The sequence below is a fragment of the Macrobrachium rosenbergii genome, chromosome 8, assembly GCF_040412425.1.
Source record: "Macrobrachium rosenbergii isolate ZJJX-2024 chromosome 8, ASM4041242v1, whole genome shotgun sequence".
Classification (NCBI taxonomy): Eukaryota; Metazoa; Arthropoda; class Malacostraca; order Decapoda; family Palaemonidae; genus Macrobrachium; species Macrobrachium rosenbergii.
The window spans coordinates 7,917,105-7,935,026 of NC_089748.1; the positions used below are offsets into that span (position 1 = coordinate 7,917,105).

The 17,922-nt window shown below is 42.6% G+C and overlaps 1 protein-coding gene across 4 annotated transcripts in view; it reads right to left on the reverse strand.

Annotated features, from left to right (window-relative positions):
- The window catches only part of LOC136840588 (molybdenum cofactor sulfurase-like), a 165,468-nt gene that overhangs the window by 70,745 nt on the left and 76,801 nt on the right, over positions 1–17,922 (reverse strand). For all 4 annotated transcript variants that reach the window (XR_010853660.1, XR_010853661.1, XM_067107242.1 and 1 more), the window contains exon 3: positions 16,596–17,170. Coding sequence is in view for 2 of the 4 variants with exons in the window: in XM_067107242.1 (XP_066963343.1) it covers positions 16,596–17,170 (575 nt within the window). In the remaining 2 variants the exon portion in view is untranslated. The remainder of the gene's footprint in view (positions 1–16,595; positions 17,171–17,922) is intronic.

The window sequence follows — 17,922 nt, forward strand, 5'->3', positions numbered from 1 at the left end:
GAAAGACCTAGGCCATGGTCTGGACACATCTTCGTTCTTCGCTAAGAACCTAAGAGAGGAAGAACATACAGCTTTTCCTTGAGCGAAACCAATAGTTTTGTCCAAGGCATGAACCTCATTCACCCTCCTGGCTGTTGTGAGTGCTACTAGAAAAATAGTTTTCTTAGTCAAATTTCTCAACGAGACATTTGCCAAAGGTTCGAATTGATCTGAACAAATCCATTTAAGAACGATGTCCAAATTCCATGCTATTTGTTTAGGAACTTTCGTCTTCGAGGTATTAAACGACTTAAGTAAATCCATTAGATCCTGATTGTTCGAGATGTCTAGACCTCTGTGCTTAAATACCGAAGCAAGCATTGATCGATACCCCTTAATTGTGCTCAAAGACAATCCTTTTTCCTTATAAAGGGATAGCAAGAACTTCGCTATTTGATTTAGAGAGGTTTTAGAAGACGAAACTCCATGTCTATTGCACCAGTCTCTAAACTGACTCCATCTTGCCTGGTACACTGCGTCCGAAGACTTTCTTCTGGGTCGCGCAATAGCGCTTGCAACCTCCTTTGAAAAGCCTCTCTTCCTGAGGAGTCGCTCGACAGTCTGCAGGCGACAAGCCGTAGAGCGGACAAGTTCTGATGGAACCTCAGGAAGTGGGGCTGTCTGAGTAGATCTTTCCTCGACGGGAGGATCCTCGGAAAATCTGCGAGAAGGAGGAGAAGATCTGGGAACCACTCCCTCGATGGCCAGAATGGAACAATTAGTGTCATCTTGGTGTTCTTGTGGTTCCTGAACTTTTCCAGGACCTTCCTGATAATTTTGAAAGGTGGAAAAGCGTAAAGTTCCAGGCAATCCCAACTCATTGTCATTGCATCCACCCAAAGTGCCTTGTCGTCCGGATCTGGGAGCAATATACTGGGAGGTGTTTTGTTCTGTCTGTTGCAAACAGGTCTATTAGCGGACAACCCCACAGATTCCACAACTGTTTGCAAACCTGCGGATGTAAGGTCCATTCCGTGGGCAAGACTTGATTCTTCCTGCTTAAGAGATCCGCTGTTACATTCCTCTCGCCTTTTTATGAACCTGGTCAATAATGTGACCTCGTTCTCTTCCGACCATTCTAAAAGTTCCTTGGTCGTCTGATACAGGGGAGAAGGCTTTTTTAATAAGCTGCCCCCTGCTTTTTATATAAGCAAGAGCTGTCGTGTTGTCCGACTGAACTAGAATTACCTTGCCTTTTACCTCTTGTTGAAATTGCATCAAGGCTAGATGTACCGCTTTCAGTTCTTTCACATTTATGTGCAGTTCTTTCTGTTCTTCCTGCCACTGGCCCGAACATTCCTTGTTGTCTAAAGTCGCTCCCCACCCCTGATCCGAAGCGTCTGACAAAGAGTGTGAGATCTGGGTTCTTGATATAAAGAGAAATTCCCTCCTCTAGTCTTTCTCTTGAATTCCACCAGACCAGCTCCTTCTTGATCCAATCTGAGATCTTGAAAAGAAAGGAATCCGGATGGGTTTTGCGTGGCCATTGGCTTTGTAGATAAAACTGCAGAAGCCTCATCTTGAGTCTCCCCAGTTTTACGAACTTCTCCATCGAGGCTAAAGTCCCCAGCAAGCTCATCCACTGGTTGGCTGAGCAAACCTCGCGATGTAGAAAGTCGTCTATCTTGCTTAGACAAGACTCTACTCTCCGTATTGATGGAGAAGCCCGAAAAGCCAGAGAGTCCATCCTCACTCCCAAATAAACTATCTGTTGTGATGGTGAGAGGGACGATTTCGGAACACTGACTAGTAGACCTAGTTCCTTTGCCAGAGATAATGTCTTTATTAGGTCCTCCACACATTTGGCTTTGGGTGTGCTTTCATAAGCCAGTCGTCCAGATACATTGACATCCTTATTCCTTGCAAGTGAAGATTCTTCGCCACCGTTGACAGAACTCTTGTAAACACCTGAGGTGCAGTTGACAGTCCAAAACAAAGAGCTCTGAACTGGAAAACTTTGCCTTGGAAAACAAACCTCAGGAACTTCCTTGATTCCTGATGGATTGGAACATGGAAGTACGCATCCTGGAGGTCTATCGAGACCATCCAGTCGCCGGTTGAAGAGATGCCAACACCGACTCTGTCGTCTCCATCGAAAATTTCGCCTTTTTACAAAAACGTTCAATGCGCTCACGTCTAGAACTGGCCTCCAACCTCCCGACGCCTTTGAAACTAAAAGAGGCGGTTGTAAAACCCCGGAGAGCATGGGGTCGGCACTAATTCGATGACTTGTTTCCTTAGTAGTGCTTCTACTTCTTCTCGAAGGGCGCAAAACTTCTGAGAGTCGTTGGAGTACTGGAAAAAGTGACTGGAGCGTCCGACAGACGGGGCTTTTGTTGGAATGGGATGGAGTAACCTTCCCAAATCACCTGTAAGGTCCAAGGATCTTGAGTGACCTTTTGCCAGGCCTCCGAGAACGACTGGAGTCTGGCACCTACTGCTATGTGGAGGACAGCACACTCATTTCTTCTGTTGAATATTGGAAGGTCGAGTAGAAGATTTCCCTTTCCCACGGAACTTGGAAAAGGGCCGAGAAGCAGACTTGCCCTTGAACGTCTTGGAAGTGTCTGAAAACACCGAAGTTTTGGTGGAAGTTGCTTCAGGAGTAGTCTTCTTCGGTTTCTTTGCTGACTGAGCCAAAAGGTCCTGTGTTGCTTTTTTGCGTGAGAGCTTCAGCAATCTCTCGAACTAATTCCTTCAGGAACAAGTGGTCCTTCGACAAAGGGGCAAAGAGGAGAGCAGACCTCTGGCTGGGATACACCCTTCACCAAAAAAAGAGCACCAGAGTTGTCGTTTCTTCAGAACTCCGGTTGCAAAAACCGAAGTTAGCTCCAAGGCACTATCGCATACTCCCTTGTCTATGCAGTCGACTACGAAGTGAAATCCGTCAACTGCGCATCCGAAAGTCCGAATTCTTTGACTTTCCTAGCCAGAGCCGCCACTGACCAATCAAGGAAACTGATGACCTCCCAACAACGAAAATACTCTTGAGAAGATGATCCAACTCCTGACTGCGTGAAGAAGATCTTCACTGATTGAAGAGCTGTGCGACGACTTGAATCCACTAGACTGGAGAAGTCCCTTGAGCGGAGGCAGACACACCCAAAGAAAAAACGTTCTCCAGTCTCGTACCACATGCGGCTGCGATGAGCCAATCTGGAGGGTGGAAGACAAAACATACTCTTGCCTTTCTCTCTTGTCTGAGAGCCAGGTATTAATCTTCTTGATAGCCTTCCTGGCCGAAATCGCCAATACTAGGCGTGTAAAAGGAGCTGGATCCGAGGCATTGTCCCTCTTAAACTGCGATCTGGGAGATGCCGGAGTCGAAGGCTTAAAAGAGTCCCCAAAGTTCTCAACGAAAAACTTGAGTAACTTCTTATAACCAGAAGATTTCTCCTTGATTCCTGGAATGTCCTCTTCCATTTCTACATCTTCATCTTCCTCTTCTTCAGAAGACACAGGAGACAATTGGTGTGCAGGAACTGTTTCTTGAAACTCCTGACGAAACGTAGGTCGCATGGAATCGAAAGTCTTGTGACCATGCCGATGTGGCGCCGAATCCACCACGTGTGGCGCCGCGCCATGCTGAAGTGGCATCCGCCAGGTTGGCGCCACCATGCTGAAGTGGCGCCTCGCCAACAGAACGTGGCGAATCCGAGTCAGAGAAGAATGCTGAAGCGCCTGGTTGAGCCTCTTCACTGGTGCATGCGAAGTGGGAGGCTCTTGTCAAGACTTGTGGCGCATTCAAAGGAAGCGTCTCCGCAACAGGTGCTCCCGAAGCAGCACAAGCGCCACAAAAGAACTGAATAAAATCCGTCAATTTGTCCGTGATTTGAGCGACAAAACGGGGATCTTGTTGACCGGTAGTAGGAGGAGGCTCTATCTGCGATGAAGCTGGACGAGATGTAGACGCTCCTGGAACGGAAATCACGCTTATTACTAGCAATGGTACGCGAGGTTCCTTCCGACGAGGGGGCTGAATCCACTGAAGAGGAGAGGAAAAGGTTCAGGATCCTCCCAGAAGCTACAGCCCGCTTGTGGATCCGTCAACGATCTTTTCTTAGGAATCGCTGCAGGAGAGACGGCGAGACCTCTTGAGAGGGCGAGAAGAATGCTTGAAGCGCCCACTTCGAGGAGGAGTCAAAGAATCAGCACCACTAGAAGACACATCCCCAGCAGCGCCTTTTCTATGGCGTGCGGGAAGCATCCTGGGATTGCACAACAGGAATACTTGAGGGGGTGACTGTTGGGAGCAAGCCCCACTCGCCTCCTTTCGGTTTTTGACATGCCCTCTCCTGAACCAGGGGAGTCCGACAGAGGTCTAGACCTGGGAGAACGAGTGGGCCGAACAGACACCTCCTCCACTAACACTTCACTTGAGGAGCCAATTTTTCAATGGCTTGGCCCATCGTCTGGATGGCCGAAAGCACTGCTGAAAATTTAGTGTCCATCTGGACTTTTAACTCTGACACGGTGATAGGATTGGGATCAACAGGGTCGGACAAAGGAGAGTTAATAGGAGAGGGGTTAACAGATTGAATTACCTGCCCTACAGACTTAGCAGATGATGACCTCTGCGAAGCTTTCCTAACTCTGTCCTTTTCTAACTTTCAGAGATATTTCTCTAAGGCTGACCATTCATCCGTTGTAAGATGCATACATTCCTCACATGTATTCTCTAAATTACAAAATTTACCCCTACATGAAGAGCAAACTGAATGGGGTCGATAGCCGCCTTAGGCAATCGAGTCCTACAGCCTAAAGCACAATATCTATACTGAGATCCAGAATCAGACATATTGTACACAATGAATTAATTCCAACCACAAATTGCAAAGCGCTAGCTAGCAAAAAACCACAAAGAAATACTTAAGTATAACTTGCAGACAAAAAATTCAACCAAGAACGAGACCGTGTTGCCGGTCTCTCAGCAGAAAACTTAAAGAGTTCTAGAACATTGTTGGGATAGTTCCGTGTTACCTATAGAGGGCGCTGGTAGAGGGATCACCTAGGTGTTTATAGCGCTAGCGCGAAATTTAAAATTCTGCCGTGACGTCAGAGACGACAGCTATATGTAACTACCAGGTAAGTTCTATAAGTAAAATTAGCATATTTTTATGTGTCTTTTGGAAAAGAGGCCGTGCACAGGGTTGGAAATATTCACTTTCAACTCTCCCTGGAAGATGCAGAAACTTTTTTTTGGATTTTTTTCTTATACCATGTGCATATGCATATCTTCCTCTTTCCATTGATGTGTGCGTATTTTTTTTTTATGGCCAATCTTAAATTTAGCCTGGTGTAGGGGTGTGCTTAATCTATATTTAGCCCGGAGTGAGAGGGTTAACATTAAATGACTATGTTAGCCTGGGGAGACGAACCTTGGGCTTTTAAACATTGCCCTGGTAATGAACCTAAAGCGGTTTTCCCACCTCCTCGCTATAGTGTACCCTCACTTGGAGGGGGAATTTTCCTGCAGGGCGAAGGGAGAGTGCCTTACAGATTACACATGCATAAAAATCTCTCTCTCTTATCTCAGAGAGAGAGAGAGAGAGAGAGAGAGAGAGAGAGAGAGAGAGAGAGAGAGAGAGAGAGAGTACATTTTGTTTACATAGGTAAAACAATTACAAATATCAGGACAGTTTTTTTATACAGTACATATTACGATGATAATGGATCAATATTGAAGGATTTTTCTTTAACATTTTATTGATATTTTGCTGTGTTTACAATATTAATATGTGAAAATTAGTAAATAATTTTTTTATCATAAAGATGTATTTAGTACCCAGCCTACTGCTGCCTGACCCAGCAGCATAATTTCCGATTTTTTTAATAATATTTTTGAAAAGCGACGCTCGTAGCTCAGAGCGTGACTCGCATCTCAAAGCAAAAAATTGACTGAGCGACAGCTCATATCTTGGAAAACTTGTACGTTGGTTCACTCATACGTCAAGGTATTACTGTATGTATGTACAGGCAGTCCCCGGTTATCATTACATCCACAAGTGTTGTCATGTATATTTCTTTCTTTATTTGTTCTTGTTGTACCAATTATTGGTGATGTTTATGGTACGGTAGTCTTCCACTTCTTCGGTATTTTGGATATCTGTATCCATTGGTTTTACTATTATTTTAGGAGATAAAGGTATATTCTTCATTCGTTTTTGTTTTTGTTCTTTTTTCATATCTTTTGTCTTTGATTTGACTTATGTTTCTCTAACAATTGTTGGTTTCTTTGTTTTGGGTGGTGTTCTTTCCAATGACCTTTTTTTATCTTTAATTTCCAGTCTATCATGTCCCTCCCCTGTTACTTCTGTAGTAGCGTCCTCCTGTGTTCCTATCTGCATTAATATTTCAAATGAATTTGATAAAATGTTATCCATATCATTTGTACCTGTTTCTTTATTCTTTACCATTTTAGTTTTTTTTCCTTGAGCATTAATTTCTTCTTGCGATTTACTTTTCTGTGCTCCGTTACTTCTACTTCTTCTAAGTATTGTTGTTTCATTATTAGTTCCTGTTATTGAAGAATATGTATGTTTCTTAGATGAAGCTTGAATTCCTCTCACTTTTAATTCCGACTTAGCCTCTTCTACAGACATCCCTGTTCGTTATTGTAACATTTTCAATTACATATTGTATAAATAGTACATACATTCTTTGTACCCTGCATGATGATCTTGTCCACAGTTTACACATTTCGGCTCACCACACTTCCAGTTTTTCTTCGTGTGCCCATATTTATTACAATTTTGACATTATAGTTGCTTTGGAACATAAGGTCTCAGTTTTCTATTTTGGCCCAAAACTTTTATTTTTTGAGGTAGACCTTGACCCTCAAATTTTATTTTTTCAATTCTTAATACTTTATTATTCTGTTTACTTGTTATTATATATACCTCACAATCTTGGACTTTGGTATATCTCATTTTAAGAGAATCCAAAAGCATATTCTCATCAACCGGTTCCTCATTAAATTCAAGAAGTACAATAGTACCCTGAATGCTGTTCATAGTGTCATGCTTCTTTACTTTTACATTCACGCCGTCGATACTTCTTATGAATAGATAGTCTTCAGACTGGTTTTTTGTTGTGGCTTCTACTGTATAAGACACGCCTTCATTTTTATTTGTCTAAACAACATTTCTGTCGTTGAGTGTCTCTTTAATAAGAAGTTTTCCAACTTTAGGGCTGAAATTTGTCGTTTTATTTCCATGGTTAGAAACCTTGACCAACTTTCACTCCAAAAGAGGGAGTTGAAATGAGTCAAGGTTGGGTCAACACAATATTTACTTCTTTTTGATTTGTTGTGCACTGGAGCATAAGGTTCCAGTGTGATTACATTTGGATTCTTTTTTGTTTTTTCTAAAGGTTGTTAGAGGAGGTTTCAGCGGTTCTCAACTGTACCAAGTCACCACCATCAAAGGGCCGAGGGGTACTCAAATCTTTATTTTCACTTAGCATAAAGATTTGAGGGAAAAAAAAAAAAGTTAACCTGAAAACCTTAAAAAGATATCAGCTTTTCATGGAGTTTTATTCTTCCACCAATGGCACAAGTGAGAACTGACTCCCAAATGTCAGCTCCTTACCCTACCCAATAGGGGATGGCACAACATGATTAGAGTGGCTAACAGTGTGTAAGCCAAACCTGGCTTCCTAGGACTGAGAGTATTACAAAAATACAATCATCCCCACCCTAATCATGTTATGGGCAAACTGGATAGAATGCCGAGAGTCCTATCAATAGAACCAGACCCCCATGGAATCTGTGGTCCAGCCGTAAAGAATAGTTCCACCTTTGAGCTATCAATCTGATAACTCTCAGGTCTGAACATTATCGGGCAGTTGATGGTCCTACCACAGTTCCCACTATTTAGCTTAAGACATAAACCCAATCCCAGCTATGATATCTTTTCCTATTTATCAGGTCCTATAAATTTTAGCAAAAGTGGAAAATTCCACAAAAATTAATCCAAACAAATGTATAATGATATATGGGACTCTTGGACTCAAACCCGGGAACAAATTCCTGGGGTTCAAGAGCCCCCTCACCTCGTCAAGGTGGTCCCATATTGAGGGGGTCAAGACCCCCAAAGAGAAAAGAGCTGCAAGTTCAAGAGAGCCATCTCTGATGAGTTGTTGTGGCGGAATTCAAAACACAAAAACAACACACAACACAGATACATAGAACATATAACCACACACAACACTCATCCTGATCCTTGGTTGCTGGGAGATGGATTAAGGTGTCCACCGTCGCCAACACAGCACACAAAACCACACAAACAAAACTGAAAACAGACTCTACATAACAAGGAAATATAAATAAAAAAAAAAGGAAATAGAACCATATACACACAATAAAATAGCACACCAACAAGAAAAACTAACAACTCTCAGAAAAACGTACAAAAAAACTGTCCAACACGAAACCACTGACCGGCAAAAGCCTGACTACAGACTCCCCAAAACCTGAAATCTCCTTCACATTTTCACAGACAGACAGCGTTGTAAACAAACTCCAACTAACGACCCTTATCCCTCTTCCAACAACCGAAACACTCACTAACGACAATTACACTTGCTCTCTCTCTCTCTCTCTCTCTCTCACTCAAAACTTATGTTACTTTACAAAACCATCTCAAATGGCAAACTAAAACTTTCTCTCTCTCTCTCTCACACAGAACGTTGGGAAATGCTAAGTAAAAATTCATTCATCCCTCTATAATTCTCCCCCTTTTAGCATTTTCCAACCAACACTTTTCACACTGCATTCAAATTGCAACACGCAACACCCACGGATGCTCACTAGCAGGTCCTTTAGAACGTGTTCGCTGGCACGCAATCATTCTCTCAGACTCGCTCTCTCTTCCAGCAACATTCAGATTTACATTTTCTCCTCCATTCTCTCTCAGATTCACGCTATCTTCTTCACTATTACCACTCTCAATTTCATCCACAATCTCATCTATACCCTCTAACTCGTTCCCAAATACCTCCCCAATTCTTCAACTAACCCATCCCATTCGCTCATTGACCTTTCCAATTCTTGCAACGATTCATTCATGCTTTCAATCACTCGTCTATTACTGCTACGCTCTCTTACTCTTACACTTTCGCTCACCTCCAACCGTTCACTCACCCCTACACGTTCAGTCAACTCAGTTATATCAAACCCGCATATGCTATACATTCTATTCATACCATCCTATTCATCCGTATTACACGCTTTATCACTCATTTTCACTTTGGCACTCACACCCCTATCACACAACTTACGATCATTCCGTTCACTTACTCTTCTTCCCTTTCTTACGTTTCCTACCATACTCTATCAAAACCAATTGCTGATCCTCCATACACAAGCTCTCATGCATACTTGGTTCACCCACATATCGATTTTCAACCATTTACACACCCCATTTTCTCTCATCATATTCTAGTACATCCTTCCCCAAATACAAATCCCCAAGCACATCCCCTTTTATACATAATTCAATTACATTCATACTAGGATGGACCACCATCCCGCTTTTTTTTCAAAAACTTACATCCCAATAAATATCATATTTATCATTCGTACTCTCAAGTCACACAAAAATCACTTTCTTCCATCATTACACCCCAATTTCTAACCGTCACACACACTCTTCCAACCACTGCTATCCCTAAATTTCCAAACCTCTTACTTCCCCTGACAATTCCTAATTTCACATGTATTCCTCAATTTCTCCCATCCATTTTAAATATGACATTCATACTACACCCGGTATCTACTAACGCAATCAATCTTACTCCCTTACAACACACTTTTCCCACACTCATGCACTCATCAGTCTTTCCAGCAAAGCCTCCTCATGCAACAACCCCTCACGTACATGCATCACACGCACCGCTTGCATCCTGGAGGATCCACCCATTTGAACCCCTTCACACTCAGTTTCCCGAATTCGCTGTCACAGTCACCCTCTTTCGTCTACATACACTTGATACATGCCCTTCCATTCCACATTCGACACACTTCGCTTCTCGGTTCTGAACACATTCTCGCATAATGCCCATTCTTACCACAGTTGCCACATATTACATTCACTCGGGTACCCCTACAACCATTAGCAATATGACCCACCTGTCCGCACCTGTAGCATTTAACCCCTATCTTTCGTACACTCACTTACCAAATGTCCCGATTGCCCACATTTGAAAACACGCTCCTAAAGCCTCACCTACACTCATTCTTTGTATGTCCTTCCTTTCCACATCTAAAACACTTCGCCGACTTCCACTCACCGACCTTCCCCTTTGTACACTACTATCCCTAACCCGCCCAACCGGATGTTCCTTACAAACCCACCATTCATCCTCACTGGCACCTCCCATTACTTGCTCTTACACTCCTATCTATTACACGATCTGCCATTCTCATTGGGCCCCTCAGCACTGCATCCCTAAAGCTTCCAAACTCTGGCACTCTCTCATCTACCCCAGCATATTTACACTCACACTTCTGCTCTCTTTTATAACCCTGTCAAGCTCATAATCTTCTACAATTTCCAAAATTTCTTCCCAAGTCAACCTTTCACTCGTCCATCTTTTCTTCTCCTTCCGCTTCAAGTTCACAAATTCTCTAACTCCATCTGGCACTGTCTCTAACAACTTTCGTACTAACTCCTTCCATTCATCTATCCCATCATCCCCAAACTTCTTCCTTGCCAACGTCTCCAGCCTACAAGCATACAGTGACAAGGTTTCCCAGCTTTCATTCTTGCCTCATCAAATTCATTCTTCCTCTTATACTTAACACTCGCTTTCATACGCCTCGCTTACTCAACTAGTCTAGCTTTCACCTTGTCATACTCAACATCTCCCACACTCATAATAACCCTATACTGTACATATCAAGCAAAAACCCAGTCAAATATTCTCCTAATTCTCTTGCCCACACTCTCTTACTCTCCCCATACTTATCCTGACAAAACCTTTCATACTCCCTAAAGAAATCATGCACATCCCTACTTCCATACTCATTATACCTTTCACACCGGGGTACCTCCCTCACATACATAGCCTTTCTCACTTCTTTCTCACTTTCACTCTCACTTTCGCTACTTTCACTCTGTCCTTTCATACCCTCTTCCGAATACAAAGAGTCCACTTCCGCACTTACATTCATCTTACTCATTACTCTCTTCTTCCCCTTCTTTTTATCCACTTTTATCCATTCACCCCCATCCACCTCACTATCACTACTATCTTTACCCTCTCCCTTCTTTCCTGCCTTTCCCACTTCCTTACCCTTCTTACCAGTTTCCTTTCCTTTTCCCTTCTTCCATTTTTCTTCCCCTGACTTATCCTTACTTTCCTCTGTTCCTTCCCTTGCTTTTCATTCCCTTTTCCTTACCCTGCCTCTCATTCTCGTTTCTTACTTCCTATTCCCATATCACTTTCATCACTCACGCTTCCATTCACTTCTTCCTCCTTTTCTTTCTCTCTTGCCCTTCACACGTTCCAGAGGACCTGCCTCCAACAGCCCCTTCTCCAAAAACACCCTTGAACATACCTTTCACCATTTCTTCCACACCTTTCATCATTCCCACCAACTTTTTATCCACCTCTCTCTTCCATTCTCTCTTCTGACTCTTTCATCTCCCTTTCATTTCTTCTCACACTCCTTTTACCAATGATCCCATCTCTTCCAACTGAAGCCTCAATTTCTCATTCTCACTCTTTAACCATGCATTCTCAACTCTTGACAGCTGCAACTCCTCTCTCAACCTCACCAGTTCCTCTTCCATCCTTTCCTCCAGTCACACTACCCACCACCAATCTTAATTGCAACTGCAACACCAGTTGCCCCACGTTCTAGCGCCAATATAATGTGGCGGAATTCAAAACACAAAAATAACACACAACACAGATACATAGAACATATAACCACACACAACACTCACCCTGATCCTCGGTTGCTGGGAGATGGATTAAGGTGTCCACGGTCGCCAACACAGCACACAAAATCACACAAACAAAACTGAAAACAGACTCTACACAACAGGGAAATATAAATAAAAAAAAAGGAAATAGAACCATATACACACAATAAAATAGCACACCAACAAGAAAAACTAACAACTCTCGGAAAAACATACAAAAAAACTGTCCAACACGAAACCACTGACCGGCACTAGCTCTGACTAAAGACTCCCCCAAAACCGAAATCTCCTTCACATTTTCACAGACAGACAGCGCCATAAACAAACTCCAACTAACGACCCTTATCCCTCTTCCAACAACCGAAACACTCACTAACGACAATTACACTCTCTCTCTCTCTCTCTCTCTCTCAAAACTTACGTTACTTTACAAAACCATCTCAAACGGCAAACTAAAACTCTCTCTCTCTCTCACACAGAACGTTGGGAAATGCTAAGTAAAAATTCATTCATCCCTCTATATTGTCTGCACGAGAAAGGACTCCTAGCCAGTCCAAGGTGAATTCTCCACAAACCATTGCCATCTTGAACCTTCTTGGTTAGCACTCTCACCATCCAGTTCAAGAAACTGAAAACTTCAAACAACTCAAAGAGGTCTTGACAAGGAGGTCAAGTTCTGCTGATGAAAAACAATTTTCACTGACGAAAATGCTGGGCATTGGGAAGAAGGAGCTTCCCTGGTGGCATAGCAAAGAAACCTCCTACGGATTAAGTGCGAGGGAGGAAAAACAAAGGAAGCCTTACCATGCTCCCTCTTAGCAGAAAACCAAACTGCAATCTCCTTGAGTGTCTTCCTAGAAGATGAGGAAAGCACCACTGTGGGGAGCCTAGGTCTGTCATCTGGATGGCTTCTCATCAGGATGATTGAGGTAGGCGAGACCATGGGCTAGCTGGAGTCAAAAAAGGGATGGAAAGCTCGCTCACAAATATTGAAGGAGAGCTGCATAGGCTAGGAGATCTACGGTCGGAAACGGGCGCTTGGCGCTCCAAGCAGTAGACTGATACTGAAGATTTGGCAGTGGGCATTTGGGAGTGTGTGCCGGGTGCTTGGGAGTTTGGGAACTGGCGCTCGGAAGCAGGCACCGGGCACTTGGCAACTGGCACTGAGCACTTGAGAGATGGCGCCACGCGCTTGAATTGAACGAAGACCACGGGTGCCTATGAGGGATCGTTGGGCTTGGAGCCAAGTACTGGAGCCCAAAAGAAGTACGCTCAGGAGAGAAATAATCCAGACTGTTCCATGCACTGCCAAAGCATTGAGGACTGCACTCAGCTCCTTAAACCGCTAACTGGGCAGCGGAGACAAGCGGCCAGCATCGCCTGCTTGCTTCATCTATGGATGAGACGTATCTAGAAAGTGCTTGCGGCGCTTCCAAGTCCAGTCTGGAGTCTTGAGAGTTGGATGACAACTGGCACTCATCCACAGAGATGCCTTTCCAATGGCTGTCTGTCGAAGCCTGGGATCGATCAACAGGCTTGACTGAGGGGGTGACTACCTGTGGGCATACCCCACCGACTTCCCTTGGACCTCCAGTATGACTCCTCCCAGGTTTAGGGGAGTAAGACAGGGGCCTTCGTCTAAAAGAATCAGCAGGACAAGCAGCCACCTCCTCCACTTGCACAACACTTTCTCCTGCCAAAATACCTTTCCAGTGGCTGTCTGCCGATACCTGAGAACGCACAACAGGTTCAGCTGAAGGGGTAACTACACATGGGCAAATCCCACCAACCTCCACTGGACCTCTGATATGATTCCTCCCAGGTTTAGAGGAGTATGACAGGGACCTTCGTCTAGAAGAATTGGAGGGACAAGTAACCACCTTCTCCACTTCATTGTGTATCACTACTAACTACTACATTAATTTCTTGTTAAACCTAGCCTCGAGACTGGCAATGGAAAGGGTTGGAAGCAAGGGAGCCAGGTACGGGAGCAGGGGGATAAAAATAGGAGGGCTAGAAGCAGGAGAAAAAAAGGGCGGGAAAGGGGGAAGAAGGAGTAGCAGAGCTATCTTGTAACCTAGGCTAGGGTAGAACTCTAGGCTCTAGAGGCCACCCTTTCTATCCCTCTCTAATCTGTCCAGTTGAGATTAAGTACCCTCTACTGTTGCTAACCTTAAAATTTAGCACAAGTTTTCTTCCTACTATATTTCTGCCCCCTACATTCACTGCAAATTATATGAATCATACGAAGACTGATTAATCTGGTTTGCAACCTGCGCTACAATAACAAAAATAGGTGACCCTGAATCTGGCATAATAATAACCAAAGAACTAGGAAAAAATTATCCTGAGAGCTACTAAAGCTTGAAGGCTACTTAAATAAGCAATAATACTTCACTGAAATCCAGCCATATTACCAAAAATCAGTATACAAAAGCTGCAGAAAACCCCCGATGTTACTTGAGAGCCAGCAGAAACAGAATGATTATCAAGTATAATATAACAGCACGCAAGAGAATATTTTATCACTGTTGATATTTCATCGCTAATCACAATAAAAATATTCAAAAATGCAAACTTCATATGTAGGTAAGACAAAACCAATCAGGCTGTGGCAAGTTCACCAACAGAATGGAATGAGTGTGTGCATATGTACATACCCTATGCATGAAATTGTATATATTTTTTATTTTGAAAGAATAAAAATTAGCAAATACAGTAAAAGTATAAACATGAATACTGTAACACAAAATACAACTAAAAGAGTACAGGATGTGTGTTACTGTGCTTAGACTTCTATGTAAATATACCTCAGTTATTCTCTCTCTCTCTCTCTCTCTCTCTCTCTCTCTCTCTCTCTCTCTCTCTCTCTCTCGTAGCCTACATACATAGCCTTGATTGCATTAATATTTTGGTTTGAAAAAATAAATAATGAAAAAACACAGTAAAAATATCAATGAGAAGAATACTGTATCATAAAATATAAATAAAAAAGTGAAGAAGTGTGTGTGTGTGTGTGTGTTACTGCACTCAGACTTCGATATAAACATATATCTCTCTCTCTCTCTGTATCTCAGTACTGTGCATATCCTTTAATAAAATGTGAATTACTGTGTCACAAACATAAAAACAAATGTAAAACCAGAAACCAAACAAGCTCTACCAGCCATAGAAACTGCTCCCCAGCTCCACTCACCTTCCAAAACAACCCCCTTTTCTGAGCCTTCCTCTACACAGCTTTTCTGTCCCTCTTATCTGATGGTGCTAAGCCATCCAACACCCCACTGGGGAACTTCTCGAGGTCTCCCCACCCCCTCAAAACCCTTTCTCGGTTAGTCAGAGTGTAGGCAGTGTTACCAACATTTTCTTGAGGCCGCGCAACACTGACGACCATTGGAGGGCAATTTTTTCAAATTTTTTGAAATTTATATGTACTGTATATCATATATCTTTGGGGCCTTGATCCTTGGTCCAGGTGTGTCAGGTAATGATGACCCAGATAAATGAGGGATTACTGTAACTAGTCATTATATTAGATGGGCAGTTAACACTACATTGGTCATCAAATTAACAATCTTTGCTCCTGCACTTAATACCATCAAATTAACAATCTTTGCTCCTGCACTTAATACAAAGTTTGTGACTATCACAAGCCAACAACTAAAGCCAGGTGTTACACCCATTTAACTTAGAACTCTAAAGAATTTATCAATGTCTTCCTTAGCAGATATCATAAACAGTCAACAAAGCCAATCAATATCAAACCACAATCCCAAGAAACTAAGCATATGAAATAACACTGTCCACTGGCCCTTTTACCGTGATAACAGGAGCAAAACTGAGAACAATATAGATGCATGAACCACAGTTCACAACGAAAAAGAGGGTATAACTCAATGATCTAAACAAAATCTTTGTGTTTATACTCTGTTGTCCTCCCATTGGTGCGGGACTAAATAGCTATCAGAACAGAGGTAAGCTTCATAAAAAAAATTCAGCTCTTCGAAAAAAGTTCATTCTGGTAACCAACCACTCTAAGTATGGGTCAATAAATCATAAATATATAATAAAAAGCATGACATATGAAAACATGGGGTTTAGAGGGAATGCAAAGTTATAAAAAAATGGAATAGTACAAAAGTTCAGCCAGTGGCCAAGCGCTGGGACCCATGAGGTCATTCAGCGCTGAAAGGGAAATTGAGAGCAAAAAGGTTTTAAAGGTGTAACAGGAGAAAAACCTCACAATTGCACTATGGAATAATTGTTACTACATGGTGGAAAGTAAGATGGCAGAAAGAGGATATGAACAGAGGTACAGTAAAAGGAATGAAAGGGGTTGCAGCTTGGGACTGAAGGGATGCTACAAAGAACCTTAAGTAATCCCTACAGTGCACCATGCGAGGTGCACTGATGGCATCACTCCCCCAAAATGGTAAAGGGAGTGCAACAACCAAATCTTCTGGATAACTAAAAAAATATACTAATATTTAGTCCCCCAGAAAATTTAACCCAAGAAAATAATGTCTTTACTCTTCTTCAAATTAAGGAATACCATTTTCTCACTAAACTTACTTCTGTGCTACATTAATATATAGAACACAAAAACATAATATACTTGCTACATACCCTGATCACTCCTGGATTTCCTCCAGCCAGGGATTCGGTTGATTGGATCTTCCTTAAGGATTTCATTTAGAAGGCCATTATGAACTTTCTCAATCCAATTTAATGGTGTCTTTGCACCAGAGAAATTGCACTGTGGACTGTAAGCAAACAAACAATGCCTTTTCAATCTTAAAAAGTCTTCTTTTCTGCTTACTTGTAAATCTGCACCACTGTCCCTGTCTGAGAAACCATTAGCCTGGGTATCAGAGGGTTCAGCTCCAGGACCACCTAGAATTTCCTTAAGCTTTTTAGTTCTTACAGAGTAAACTTCAGCATCAAAATGGTTGGCATAGTCTCTGATTCCTAGAACTGATGTGTGGTTTTCTCGCTGGTATACAAATGCTCCTCTGGGCTGATGCGGATCACTTGGCACATATTGTGGGGGTCCTGGTTCCCTACTTTTCTTCCCTTTCCTGGAGATATCATAAGTACAATTCCAATCAAAATTCTGTGCCACTAATCTTATAGCATCTGTGGCCCCAGATGTAAAGATAACATCATATTCTTCAGAAGTGGTATTAAAGTGTTCAAAGATCCTGGAAAATATAAGAGTAAATTACTAACAAGTCCATCATAAAATAGCAAATTTTTAAAATAATTTATAATTTCCCTAATACATATACAAATCTGAAGTTCTTTACATAGGATTTAGCTTGTGAACGCAAGCTGGATTTAGCTTGTGAATGCAAGCTGGAATGGCCATTCAAACTTACTGACAAGGTAGTCAACTACCAACATGCAGGAAGAAACCCTGCCCACCTGTCGCTCTGCACTCTACTTTGCCTTCCGGTCCAGTTGACAGACGAGTGCTTGATCAGGCCCAATCACCTCTCCATACAGAATACTTGAAAACTAACAGGTTCCTACTGAGCACTAAGGATGGGGTGATGCCCCTACTATCATGAGCTCTCATCCGGGCTGCGACTAGTCTTCCACACTGGGGAAGACAATGCCTGCAGATTGATTCACAGAACCAGGAAATAGTGATCTTGGATACTCCTTCCTTAACTCTGTTAGCACCAACAGAAGAGTTGTCTACATTGAAATCTGAGGTGTCAAGTTCCCCTAAGATACTACTGCACCACCCAAACAGAACCCAGAAGTATCTCATATGGATCACTACTGAAAAGTCCCTCAAGGGTGGGAATGATAAGGATTTGAACTGACATGACCGACAGTTCTAAATCTCGTTATAATATTTGGAACAATTTGGAGTGAGACAGAAATCCATCCGCCCCAAGTGCCAAACATCATAAGAGCTCACGACTCGCCTATCCAGCAATGACGT